Source organism: Geospiza fortis, unplaced genomic scaffold, assembly GCF_000277835.1.
Source record: "Geospiza fortis unplaced genomic scaffold, GeoFor_1.0 scaffold590, whole genome shotgun sequence".
Lineage (NCBI taxonomy): Eukaryota > Metazoa > Chordata > Aves > Passeriformes > Thraupidae > Geospiza > Geospiza fortis.
Window position 1 is genome coordinate 1515667 of NW_005054402.1, and position 13363 is coordinate 1529029.

Genomic DNA, 13363 nt, shown 5'->3' on the forward strand with positions numbered 1-13363 from the left:
TGTAACAAGACGTGCCCACGTATTCCACGTCACATCCTTACCCGGAGCAAGGGGAGCCAGACACCCTGAAATATGGAATGTGCATTAGCCAGCATGCTCCATAAAATTTCAAAGCCTGAGACCTTTTCACAGCCTGACAGATTTTCCCATATAGCTTTCCACATTCCTGGCATAACCCAATACAGGCACTGCAGGCTGAATGATAAACAGAGACTCCTTCAGGAAACCATGGGAAAGTGGAGCCTCAGAATATTACGCTTTCCTCTGAATATTCCACAGGCGATCAAAGGCTGCACAGCCCATTTTTTCAAGACAGACAGAAAAAGTAAAAATGGGACAAAAAAAGTAACTAAAAGTATCTGGTGATGACCTAGCACCACCCCCAAACACTATTTTTTGTGAAAAATAAAAAATACTTCAGTACTTTCCGATCCTGGAAAAAGCAGAAGCAGCATTTCAGCAGACACGTGACTATATTGGTTTTGCATTAGGTGCAACAAGGCATTTTACTGCAAATAAATAAAATTTAACTGCAAATCATGAGAAGCACTAAAAGACATTTCTGCTAATTGACTCACTTCTGTTTTTTCTGTTTACCAGCTGTGGCTTACACATATATCCACTGCAACGCCAGTCATAGGCAAAGTGCATCCAGCACTCAGAAAGCACTCAGAAAACATGAGCCTTGCCACAGGCAGCACACACCCACTGAGCCAGGCTCTGAGCAGCATTCAAACCATGCAAAAATATCTCAGAGTGGAGCCAGGGCAGGGACACACTGCCAGGCTCCTCCAGGTCACACCCCAGGGGAAAGCAGAGCATCTTCAGAGCTGCTCTGCTTCCCATCAGCTGTCAGGTGCTCCGAGCTGGCCCAGGTTTCAGGCATGGTTGGGATGTTCTGACCACACTTTTGGCTTTGCAGCCCGTGGAGCACAAGAAGAGAGGGGCAGCAGAGGATTGCCTCTCTCACAGAGTGACTTCTGTGGTGCAAATCCAGAGCAAAACCTCTGAGAACACAGCCAGGATGAGTAATGAGCACCTTGTGTGCAGCCACTGCACGTAGTGAGAGCACAAAGTACAAACAAAATAATGCACAAAGGACCACGGCCACTGTGCCCGTGTTAGAGCTGGGAAAGCTTCAGCTGGTACTGTTTGCAGTAGCTGTTGGGATCAAAAGAGGAAATGTGTAGCTCCCAATCTTACAAAAACTTGTCCTATTATTCAAAATTAGCTGTTAAAATAAAACCAATGTGCAACTGTGTTTCTGACCATAGATTTGGGCAAAGCACTGGACCGGCTCATGCTTTCATCAGCTGTTACCCTTGTTCATGACTGGACAGCAAAACCGGATTCTATTGCCTCTGCTCCCTCCTCACGCTACTCTGTGATGCCAACAAAATGACAGAAGACTATTTCCACACTGGATCTTTAAGCAGGCAAAATCTAAAGTGTTCTTTAGCATTCATTTAACTTCAAATTCTATGCAAAAGGAGAAAGCAGGTTCATTAATTAATAGATATCAAGTGCAAATTTGATATCCAAACTTGGTATTCACTCTGTTGAGGTCAAGGTGATAAATGGCTAAGCTGAAATTCTGATACTTAGTACAAACCATAGGCATGTCAACACCTGAAAAAATCTGGGAAATTATATCCCCTGTACTACAGAACAAAGCCAACAAACAAACAAACAAAATTATGCTTTCCACTGGTGGAACTAAATATTAAGAAGTAACTGACAACTGAGGAGACCACATATTTTAGTAACTTTGCTCACCTATGGAATGCAGTGAGCTATGAGTTGAGTAAGTAAGAACTGTCAGGATTCCCAGCTCTCCTATAAATTAAATCAGGGTGATCTGAAGACAAGGAAACAACTACATCCAGGAAAGGTTTCTCCCTTTCACACACAACCCAAGCAGCATTGATCCTAGCCAAGTGAGGAACTTCTGGGAGACAAAATGCCCAGGTAATGGGCTGAGGGAGAGCTTGGAAAGAACCATGACCCCAGTTCTGCTGAAAAAATGTTAATATTTACGAGAAAAAAAAATTCTTTTACTTCCCAAACATGTCTTTCCAGTCTTGATCTAGAGACACTGATAGAGACACAGATTGCTCAGAACATATCCATTTCTGCATGTAATTATATCAAAAAGGTTATCATTTCAGTATACATTATCTGTAGATCTTATTTTATTGTTAATAATATTACTCTAACATGTAGATGACAGAAACTGAATTACTAGTGATATTCATCACTAATTATCATGAACTATTTTGCACCAAAGGTAAATTTATCTGGTTTTAAGGTAGATCAAACAATATTTTGATTAAGTCTACATTTATAGAATCCAGCCTGAAACCTCAATTTTTTTCCCAAAACACAACTATGTTAATAAAAATCTCAAGCTAATCAGCATAGAAGTTACACATACTCTTAGCTAGAGAAAAATATCATGAGTAGAATTTGGGGGAGACTAATTCTCCCAAGCACACCAGAAAATTGGTAAGCATCTTTATCCTCATGTCCAATAAATCTTTTCCTGTCTTACTGAAGAATAATCACTCTTTTGTGATGGAAATATATTTTAAATAGCTTTTTTTTTTAAGTAGTCCACCACTTGAACTTTCCAATTAACTCCCGTGAGCCACAAAAATGCCTGATGCAAGACTGCAATTTTAAAATCATCTGTGGTCACTGAAGCTGACCAAGCCACCATGTGTGCACACAATCTCCACCAGCAGTTAAAGACCAAGCTGCAGAACAGGCGATGCCACCATGTGGGGCCTTGACTGCTAAATGAGGTCAACTGACAGGCACTGTTCTGAAGGAGGGGGACAACATGGAAAGAAGAGCCAAGGTTGGAGAGGAAGCTTTGGGAGGCTGAGCAGCAGCCCCACAGGCAAGCTCCTATTGTGCTCAGAAAAAGAAAGAATTTGACATCTGACCTCTCCTAGGAGAAAAACCCAAGCAGCATCTCCAGAGTAGGCAGTGAAGCATGGAAGCGCACTGTCCACACAGCAAAGAGCAGATAAACCAAGTGGATAAACAGATAAACAGGGGCTTCCTGGGTGTCTCTGGGAAACCCCTGAAGATCCATGCTTTGAGAAACAGTGCTCAGGTATCTTGTGAGAAGTTCTGAAACATCACTGAGACTGCTCTAAAACCCTACAAATTCACAGCTCTTTTTAGGGTTTTGTGACTCACTTCTCCAGAAGCCTGATTCTTGTATCAAGCAACATTAATGTTCTCCTCTTCTTCTTTATCCAGGCAGGTGGCATTTTCTATTGTGCCCACCTGTGGCAAAACAGGCTATTTATCTTCCAAAAGAGCAAGTAATGAACATTCTCCCCCATTAGTATGGCTGGTAAACACCTGAGTCCAGAAGCAGAGGTGGAAGCACTGATCACAGCCCTTCCCACTGCAGGGAATGAATCTCCATGACATCAGAATTAATCCAGGATGACTTTTTGCTTCAGAGGCATCCAGTGAAATGGGCAGCTTTGTTACCAACAACTCCCCAGTCAGACACTCCCCATTCACCAGATCTGTGCAGTAGGGAATGCTTTGCTTGTGTGGAACACTTACGACCACATTGCTCCAGGTTTCCTTCAAAGCAATTTATGCTCCGTTTTGGGCTTCATCCATTGTGTGCAGGCTGAGCATCTTTATCTCCTAAAAAACAGCTTGGGGACCTAAGCTGTTGAACTCTAAAAACAAACAATTCCTGAGCCTCTGGAAGGCTGCTCAAGAAAATATATTCCGTCAATAAAATAATCTCAGCAGAATTCCGAGTTGTGTCCTTGTCTGATTTTGGACCAGCAAAGAATGCACAATCAAACCCCATTACCCAGGGCTTTGAAAACACAGTCTTCAAAATGGGATGGATTTGAAATCACTGGTTTTCCTGCACCAATACCTTCACTGGTAGCTTCTGTCAATTCTATAACTCAGGGGCAGGCGAAGGGAAAAGACCTGAAGGATCTGAGACCACTAACGATGAATCCTGTCAGATGGATATTTTGTAATAAATTTCTCCCCCTTGCACTGTAATTCTCAGGAGCAGCCTGAGGAGAGGTAAGCAGGTTTTTTTTCTGTTTTTGTCAAGTTGGCAGCAGATCCTACTCAAGGTCAGTTGCTTGGTGACAAGTTTCTCTGGCTACAAAATAAATATTCCACGTCTAAAATATTTGAGAAAACACTGTTTTTCCTAACTGCATTCCATAGTACTTGGGCCATGGGGTTTCCCAGAATAGTCTAAAATGTTAACAGGGTTACACAAAGGACTCCCTCCAATCAGATTATGGTTCTAAGACAGACACAGATCCGTCCCCTACACAGCACTGCTCACATATTCTTTAAATAGTATGTTAAACCTGCTCCAGGGTCTGGAGCTCATGTGAAGTAGTTTAACTGCCTAGGAACAAATTAGCTGGCTGGATCCTGTGCCCTTTTAAATGTAGGCGTGGTGGGAGACATTTTGCAGGGAATGAAAAACTGGAAGTGGCTGTGTTCAGTCTGAGGTGCCCGCCAAGGAAAGCACATCTAAGGAAAGAGACAAGGGAGCAAGACACAAAACCAGGTATCTCACCACCAGGGATGCTCCTGAAGTACCTGCTCTGGGATCAGCACAGACAGTGTGGGAGTCAGGTGTCTGCAGGCAGCTCCCAGTTCTCCCTGCCATCCCCCTCTCCATCCTTCCAGTACAGCACTGCTTTGTCCAGGACACAGAGAGTTTAAGCCAGTTCTTCCAACCCTCTCAAAACAATTGTCCCAGGGATCTATTCTAAGTACCATCATGGACAGATTCTTATTTTTCAAATGCAAAGAGAAATACGGTGTTCTGGACCAGTAGGGAAGAACCCTGAAGAATCACCTAACTCTGCACCTTTTTCCCATCATAATGACAGGAGATGTCTTCAGAGAGACTAAGAATAGGATAAGCATTTAGTGATGCTTCTTTAATACCCTTTTCAGCTCTCAGCACTCTGTAGCATAAGAATTTCCTGCACTTAACAGCCCTTGATAAAGCTTTCTTCCATGAATTTGTCTTCATACAGTGACTAGGAAGGAGAAACAACTAATTCTAGATTTTATGATTTGGTAATAATTCCCAGAAAAGAGCATCAATTATATGGAGTTTTTAAAAAACCTATGGCAAAGAAAAAAGTATTCTTGAAAGAGCAAAATAGGGACTCTCCACCTCATGAGTATCAGTTAGAAACTTGGATGAAGAGTTTTAAGGCTGCCAATTCTCAAAGGGGAGGCAGTCAGGAAATGGGTTTAAACACACACACTATAGACATAGGTTCAGATATTCCTTCAAATACAGGATCCAGGTTTCAAACTCACCTGGGCCTTTCAAAAAAAAATTAGATATGTACCACTCATATGCAGTTTGGGGATCTAAGGTCAACACACAAAGTTAAAAGTCTCCCACTTTTAATTCTAAATATTTCATTCTAAATATTTTTTTAAATTTCTTCATACACCCAGAGCACTCACATCTCAGAGCTGGAAGCTCCACATCTGCGGGATAGTCAACTGTGAAAAGGGTCTAGACACTAATTACACATATCTGGGCACTCATTAGCACCTTAGAGAGAAGGAAGTATTGGTTTCTTCTAATTCATATGGGGAGGTAAAGGTACTTTTCCTCCATTGTGTTCTATTCATTTGCCAAGGAGATTATTTTTCCCAGATGTTCTTGTCCCATTTGCTGGACAGGATGGACAGTGGTTGCTTTATAAATTCTCATGTTTTCCTCATTATCAGCACTTTGTCCACATTGTAGGAATTATTAACTTCCTCCTAATTTTCCTCCATAATGTGTGTGTTTTGCAGATGTTGGTTAACACTTTTGCATATATCCGCATTATCTCATTTTGCAATTAAAAAACAAATTACAGAAGAATTCCTCCTTTTGAATCTACTTATTTCACACATCTTACTCCAGATTCTCAGAATTTGATTTTTCAGTGTACTTGTTAGTTTGTTAAACTGGGACTAATTTATTTGTTAAACTGACAATCTGGAGTTTATGGTGCTTGGCAAAGGCAAACAGCAAATTGGCAAATAAGCAAATTAGGCCCAGGATCTTCAGGTAAATAGCCACAAAGCAAAGAATGAGTATTTCGAAGTGTTTTCACTTAGAACTCAATGACTGACAAAGAATTAATTTCCTCATCACTGCACTCAAAACTTGAGTCTTCCTAGAGCTCTGCACTTCATAGACTATCACTCTGTTTCTGGGATATTCAAAGCACTGCTCCTGCAAGCTTCAGTCCCAGAGCACTTTGTCCTGTGCAACAAATGAGCAAAAGAAGCTGTCACGATACTCAGGGAACAGAGCAAAAATTGCATATAAATCCTTAATTCTATTACTTTCCTAATGTCAGTGCTAAACTTTGTCATATCCTGTTAACACAGCCCAGTAGATGCTCAGCATAAAATGCTCCACCAGCAAAACCAGAAATTTGCTGACAGCCAAAAAAAAAGGGTGTTACATAGGTTCCAGGATTTATACCAATATTCTAAAGGGATAGTGATCCAGCAAATGTTTTATCCCATTCTTATCCCTCTGACAGTTCCCTGGACTCTTTATTCCAAGTTCAAAGAACTTTGCTAAATAAGTCTTAGCCTCCTGAGTCATAGAATCATAGAATGTTGTAGGTCATATATTTCCAACTCCACTTTTGTACTCTCTGCTGATTGTCCAAACCATCCTAATTTCATCAGTGTCTCCACTCTCACTCACTCCTGGAGCAAATTCTCTCTCCTACATCGTACAGTCCAGCTTGCCTTTCATTAACTATGCATGGCCCACTTACCCTTTTTAGCTAAAACCTCACCATAATTTCTTTTATTTCCCTGCCAGTTTCCTTTTCCTCCTTTCCTCACATCATATCTGATCTTGTACCCCTTGAATCTGTAGTACGTAGCTACATAATTTTCTTGATGTGAACAAGAGTTACATATCCCTGACAGGGCCGAGTAAAAATTATCTCCCAGAGTGGGACAACTCTATCTTTTCAGAAAAAAAAATTTCCAGTATTTTTTTAGCATGGGAAAAACAATGTATTTTTTTCTAGTCTTGTTCTTGGAAGACATTAAACTGTTCTGACTGAAACCTTCTGAAGAGAATTCAGACAGAGGCAGACACCAAATGAAACATGGAAAAATTTAGTTTGAAAAGCTACTTTGACAAAGTTGTGAACAGCTGAAAATAGCCCTTAAATGCTGGAAGTGCCTGGCAGCCTTAGCAGTAGATGCTGTTACAAGCCTTGCCTGCAGTGAAAGGGCCACCCTACCAGGTCACCAGCTTTGGTGACAATCAAGCATAACCCAAATGCATTTCTGGAGTAACTCTGTGTCCCTGCCAACCAACCAAGACAGGACTTCTGCCATTTAATTTTCCAACAATTTGGTGCTTCCATGAATCCTGACAGGGAGACCCTCAGAACCCTTCCCCACTCTCCAGGGCTGTGACACAGAACACGAGTGCGCATTGTGGATCTCCACCGAGCCCCAGTTTCTGAGGTGGCAGTTCATGGCAAACAGCTGGTGACGGGGTCCCCAGCTGTCCAGATTCCCTCTGCCAGAGTCAGTCCTAGCCCTACTTGTGTCTTCAGCTTCCCCTTCCCGAATTTGGCTGTAATGGACCTACCTAAAGTAATTAGGCCACCTGTTGCATCGCCAGATCCGTTTAAGGGAGTTCTTCGGCACTATGGCTTACACGGTTTGACAGGAATTGTTTAAGTGGGTACCAGTGTAATGGCGCTGCAAAGTGAAATCGTGGCATTACTTTAATCAATAAATATATTTACATGCTCAGATTACGGCGAGTTGTTATAATTAGTTCTCCATACAGCCCATAAAATGCCAACTTTTTGCACGTTACATGATGCGGGATGGGAATTGTATTTGCAGATGATTGGGATATTTACAAACAACTGAGTTTTTACAGCTCAGAAAGATGTTTTATCCCTGGTTAAAAAAAAAACAAAACAAAACAAAAAAAAAGAAGTATCAGTTGTAGAACTTGAAAATGGCTATTTGTTTTGGGAGTAAATTTGGTTTTATTGGTACCATTGGTACCACAAAACAGGTCACCATAAATTAGCACAGTCCTAACACAGACCAATTCTGCATCCATACGTCATACAGTTTTATTTTTGGTTTAGATGTAGAAATAGGATCTATTTAATCTATATATAGATACACATATACATATATAGATATAGATATATATATCTCCCCCCATCTTAGAGGTTCTTCACAATAATGTCTTCAGACAAAGAGTGGGGTTTCTTCTCAGTAGGTTACATGGTAATTTTGGCCACTGCTTAGCATGTAAATTACATAAATTAATATAAACATATTAAATATATTTATATACAGTAGATTTTAATCTATATATAAAAAATACAAATAATTTTACCTTAGCAAGGATTTTAATATCACAGTGTTTAACTTTTATTTTTCTCTTTCTTTACACATACCTTTGTTTCATATCTTGAAAGGGCGCTCCACCCTGTAATCTTCATTCTCTGTCTTCTTCTTCACTCTGTCCACTGCTCAAAACTGACATTAAGCACTTGTTTATTTTTAAATACCTCCCTAAATGCAAAAAAAAAAAATCAATAGGGTATAAATATCTTTTAAATATCTAAATGTCAGCACACTGCTCCACAGGAAATACCAGTGGATACTTTGACATCATGGCACACTTAAAGGGCTTAGATTCTTCTTATCTCCATGAAAAGAGAGAGGGAAAAGACCTATGGAGGTAAAGAGAAAGATCTCAATCTCCTTTATATTTTGCACTCCTGAAAGTGTGATAGTCCTAATTTTGTAATGCAGGATGAAGAAGATGGCTTCCCACATCCTGCAGGATGGGATAACAACAATAGGAATGCAGTGAGAAATTAACCAAGTTGCTACTAAAACTGCTTTGAATGCATAAGGAGTTTAGTAGGCAACAAGATCTAAATTAACTCTTCAGTCAAAATTCTTATGATTATTAAATTAATGAAATGTGCCTCAAAACATGGATGTTCTAATAAACTGCTTGGGGTTGCAGCCAGTTTTACCATTGTAGGACACAGAGCAATATTATGCCAAATAATATTTGGCCAGACCACTCTTACAATCAGAGTGCAACTCACGTGACTAAAATAAGGTCCAGGTCAAATGTTTTAGGTACATAAATACCAACTGATCCAGTCCATAGGGTATGGCCCATAACAAGACCACAAGCTCTGATTTACAGGGAAAACTTGAAATGCTGCCCTGCAGGGATAAAAAAATGAAAGTTGTGAATTCCACACTGGTGTCACTTCCAATATCCCCAGTAAATCACAACTTCACCTGTATAGCTTCTCATTACATCCACACTTTTAAACAATTAATACAAACAGTACACTGTCAAATGCAATTCCCATAGGACGGAAATAAAGAATGAGAAGATTTATTTCTTAAAGGCACTATCAATTTCTCCACAAGCTTTGTTTTGCACAAAACAGCTCAGAATAGCAATGATTAACTGAAAGAAGAGAAATGGATCACTGTCACTATTTTTCCAGTTACTCATTATAAAAGGTATGTCGGCACATGAAGTAGACAACATTTCACTTTCCTTTTGTTGTTTGCTGGTGTTGGAGAAACAAAAAATGGACAGAACTATCATTAAAATTAAGAGTCAGAGAAACAGACAAGGGGTTAGTTACATCTACATATAATTTATTGTTGCCTGGCAGGATTTCAAGCCCATGACATGCACCTTCAAGCATTACAGGCTGTTTTGTAGATTGGTCATCCACCATAAATAAAATCTGACGCTGAAATCAATTGACCTGACATTTACCCTGCTTCACTGCCTAAGCACATACCAGCTCTCATGTCTGATTTTTAGGAGGCTCTAAAAGACAAAATTACAAGGGCTGATGAGCAGTTACCAATGATAGGCCTGTAGGAGTGTGTGACTCAAGAATGGGCCAGAAACTCTGTATGGGAATACTGTAGGCTTTTACCTAGCTGAACTCTGATATCACCATGTGAGTTACCAAGAGATATAAAAATAAGTATATGAAGTGGTAACCTTCCCTTTCACATGAGATAGAAAACGATGAAACAAAAAAAAAAGAATATTTAAAATAAAACTTTTTAAAGAGTGACTAGGCCAAGGATAGTGCATTCTGTGGCCAAGGTAATACAATTTTCCTATCTTTACTGTAGAAAAATTCAGTTCTTAAAAGACAGTATTACACTGAGTTGCAGTAAGATTTAGGTTGTTTGACTTAATACAACGCCTATTTTAAAGAAGACAGTTCATTTAAAAAATTTTGCTTCCTTTTGCCAGGAAAATTAAACCAAGAAATCCCAAGTCACTTTGTCCTTGGGCAAGTAGTCAAATCCTCCAGTGTCCTAGTAGGGTGCTTGTTTCAGGCTAGGCATGAAGGTCACTTGCAGGGCTTTGGTATCAAAACTCACTCGTGTTGTCACTCCTCCCATTGTTGGTGCTAAAGCACAGCCAGAGTCCATCAGACAATCTCTGAGACACAAGTCTATCTTCCATGGAACAGATTATTCCAGTGGTAACCACCTGGTACTGGTACTCATACACATCACTTGCTAAGAAATGTGAATATTTGGCAGGTTATGGTCAGCTAATATCATTCAGTCGGTTTCAGATCTGACTGGCTGGGAAGAGCCATGAGGAATTTGGTAACAAATCAATCAGCCAGGTAAAAATCCGCTCCTGCCAGCCCACAGCGTGGCATGTGGACACTGAGAACTCTTGGACTGCCCAGCAAGAGGGTTCCTTCCAGCTTGTCCACATCATTTAACTGGCAGAGGTCCATAAGTCTGTTCCCAACAGCAAATTCATGCCCAAGTTGGATAGGAAGTAATTTGACTCAATCAGTTGTCATTCCTTCCCCTCTGTCAGCATAGGGCTTTCTGCAGGATCTTCACTCAGCTGCAGTCTCAGCAGGTCATTTCTCTCTCATCAGATCCCAAGGTAAAAGCTGCTCTAGCTCCATTTACCTTACCCAGCTCCCCCCATTGTCAATTCAAACCTGAACGAGTCTTTTGAAGTCTCTTAGTCCTCTTTTTTTGTGCCAGGAAACCTTTGGGACAGTTTATAATCTATATAAGCACTAAGACAGGACCACAAAATGAATCGTATTAATATAATTACAACCAGTAAAACCATCAAAAGGACTGATTCCATATTTAAGCTAGAATAAAGAGGTAATGTGAAAAAAAATACTCTGGGAGATCTAATTATATAATGCAGCATTCAGGTCTGCACGGCCAGCCCAGCAATTCCTCTAACATTCCAATCAAAGTGATCTCACTAGCATGTGAGAGAAGAGTCCAGCTGACAGATTTGGGACATGTAACGTACTATTTAGTCAAGAGGCCCCATGTGCTATTCATAAAGAATTAACAAACTCTTATATTGACAATGACAGTATTGTCAGAAGACCTTTGGAAGGGGGAAAAAACCTCCATAAACTCCGTCTCTGTGAAGTTGGACTTTTTTTTTTTTTGGCCCCTCTTTTCCAATGCTGATGTAATCTCCAAACATCTCCAGCAGCAGCTGCTCAGCGAAACCAGGCACCTTCTCCCTAGTCCCTTTCAGCAGCACACGCAGCACTTTCCAGCTCCCTCAAGACAATCAGGGCCTTTCTTTCACCAATTAGCTATCACTTCAAGAGTCCTGCGCTGTCCAACGAGCTCTTAAGAATGGTCTTTGCAGGAAACAACACTGGAGGAGCTTTTTTTTTTTCCCCCTAGACAAATGAAAAGGGGAAGAAGGGGAGGGGGAAGAGTGGGACACAAAAAAGAACAAGAAAACAAATCAGAACACAGAAGCTGTCCAAAATGCATCGCTCATTTAGTACATGGACAAATGCAGAAATGTCCTCAACAGCCAAGGCTGGAGCAAAGCACACACACACAAGCACAAAAAAAATGCTCCTACTTTCTTTAGGAGATAGTTTGTTTAGTCGAATATGTTAAAAAGGTTTCATAGAAAGAAGTGCTCTTGTTACAGCAAGTCTGAGCCATGCAAACTGAAAGGGAATGAAACTCCTGTAAGATTATGCTCTGTTTCCTTATTTGGCTCTCCAAATGTAAAGCAGCATTATTTGAAGTAGACACTATAGGAAAGAACTCGGTTTAGCTCACTTTAAATATAGATGGATTGATGAAATGAGTAATTACTGGAACTGTTAAGATCTTTTCAGACTTACTAACTAGCAAGTTCCTTTCCCCAGAAATAGCACTTTCTGTCTAAAAAGAAATTAAAGCCTGATTCAGAGACATAAGGCTTTGGGAATTCTACACTCTTTTTCCCTTAAATTCAGGGTAAAGTAATACCTTGAGATCACAGGATACAGTAATATCTTTGGAGATGCCAAGTCCTCATCAGAACTAGCACAAACTCTAGGACTCACTTCAGAAGAAAACAAGGAACTTTTATTGATGTTTAAGCAATTCCTTGCCTGGGCCTGGACATGTGCAGTTATGAAGGCAAAACTGGGAAGGATCAGCAGTAAGTGAAATTACTTGGATATGGTTGAAGCAATAGCCTTGTGTCAGAGCTGCTTCCTTGATTTTTAAAAATTCTGCATTAAGCCAAATGTCATACCAAAATACTGACTGTCAGTATCCTCTCAAAGTATCACTTTCTGGTCAAATTTGTCCTTGATTTGGGTAACCTCATGAAAGTCAACATGTTGCCTACTACACAGCCAACAGAACCACATTTACACTGCAATTTAAAAAAATAGGTAAAATACTGTGTTCCCTTTTATTTAATGTGTATCAGAAGCAAAACCCTGGGCTTTGTGAACAGTCAAATAGTAGAGCAAAGCAAATACTTTCAGGGGTTTCAGGAGTTTGTTCACACTAATGGGTGTTCTCAACTACCATATGGATTCCTTAATGGAGGTGGAAAGTGTCAGAACTGATCAGATTGCTTAAAAGGCAAGAAAGTCTGACATATTGCCCTGCATGCATTTATGAGGGAATGGGAATCAACTCAAATTCCTCTGTTCAGGAAGGCTCAGCCAAGGGATGAGTACACAAAATCAGGATTAAGGAGGAATCTTTGAGGAGGCACACCAAACAATGTCTTTTTATACCTACAGATTCCAAAAGCTGCTGAGTTTAAAGAGACTGCTCCTTTCAACTAGCAAAGATTTTGCTGAAAAAATGCAGCAGGTTGGAGAGAACAAATAAATACACATGTATGTTGGAGAGAACAAATAAATACACATGTATATATTACTAGGGTCATCCATAGCTACAGGAACAAGGATAAAAGGGGCCCAAAAGGTCTACCAGCTTGCCA

General features: G+C 40.3%; 1 protein-coding gene across 1 annotated transcript; it reads right to left on the minus strand.

The window, feature by feature from the left end:
• Positions 1–11101: 11101 nt before the first annotated feature.
• On the minus strand, positions 11102–11233 carry SMIM38 (small integral membrane protein 38). The gene has a single exon (XM_031061165.1). The coding sequence runs from the start codon at positions 11231–11233 to the stop codon at positions 11102–11104; it is 132 nt and encodes a 43-aa protein (XP_030917025.1).
• Between the last annotated feature and the right edge of the window lie 2130 nt (positions 11234–13363).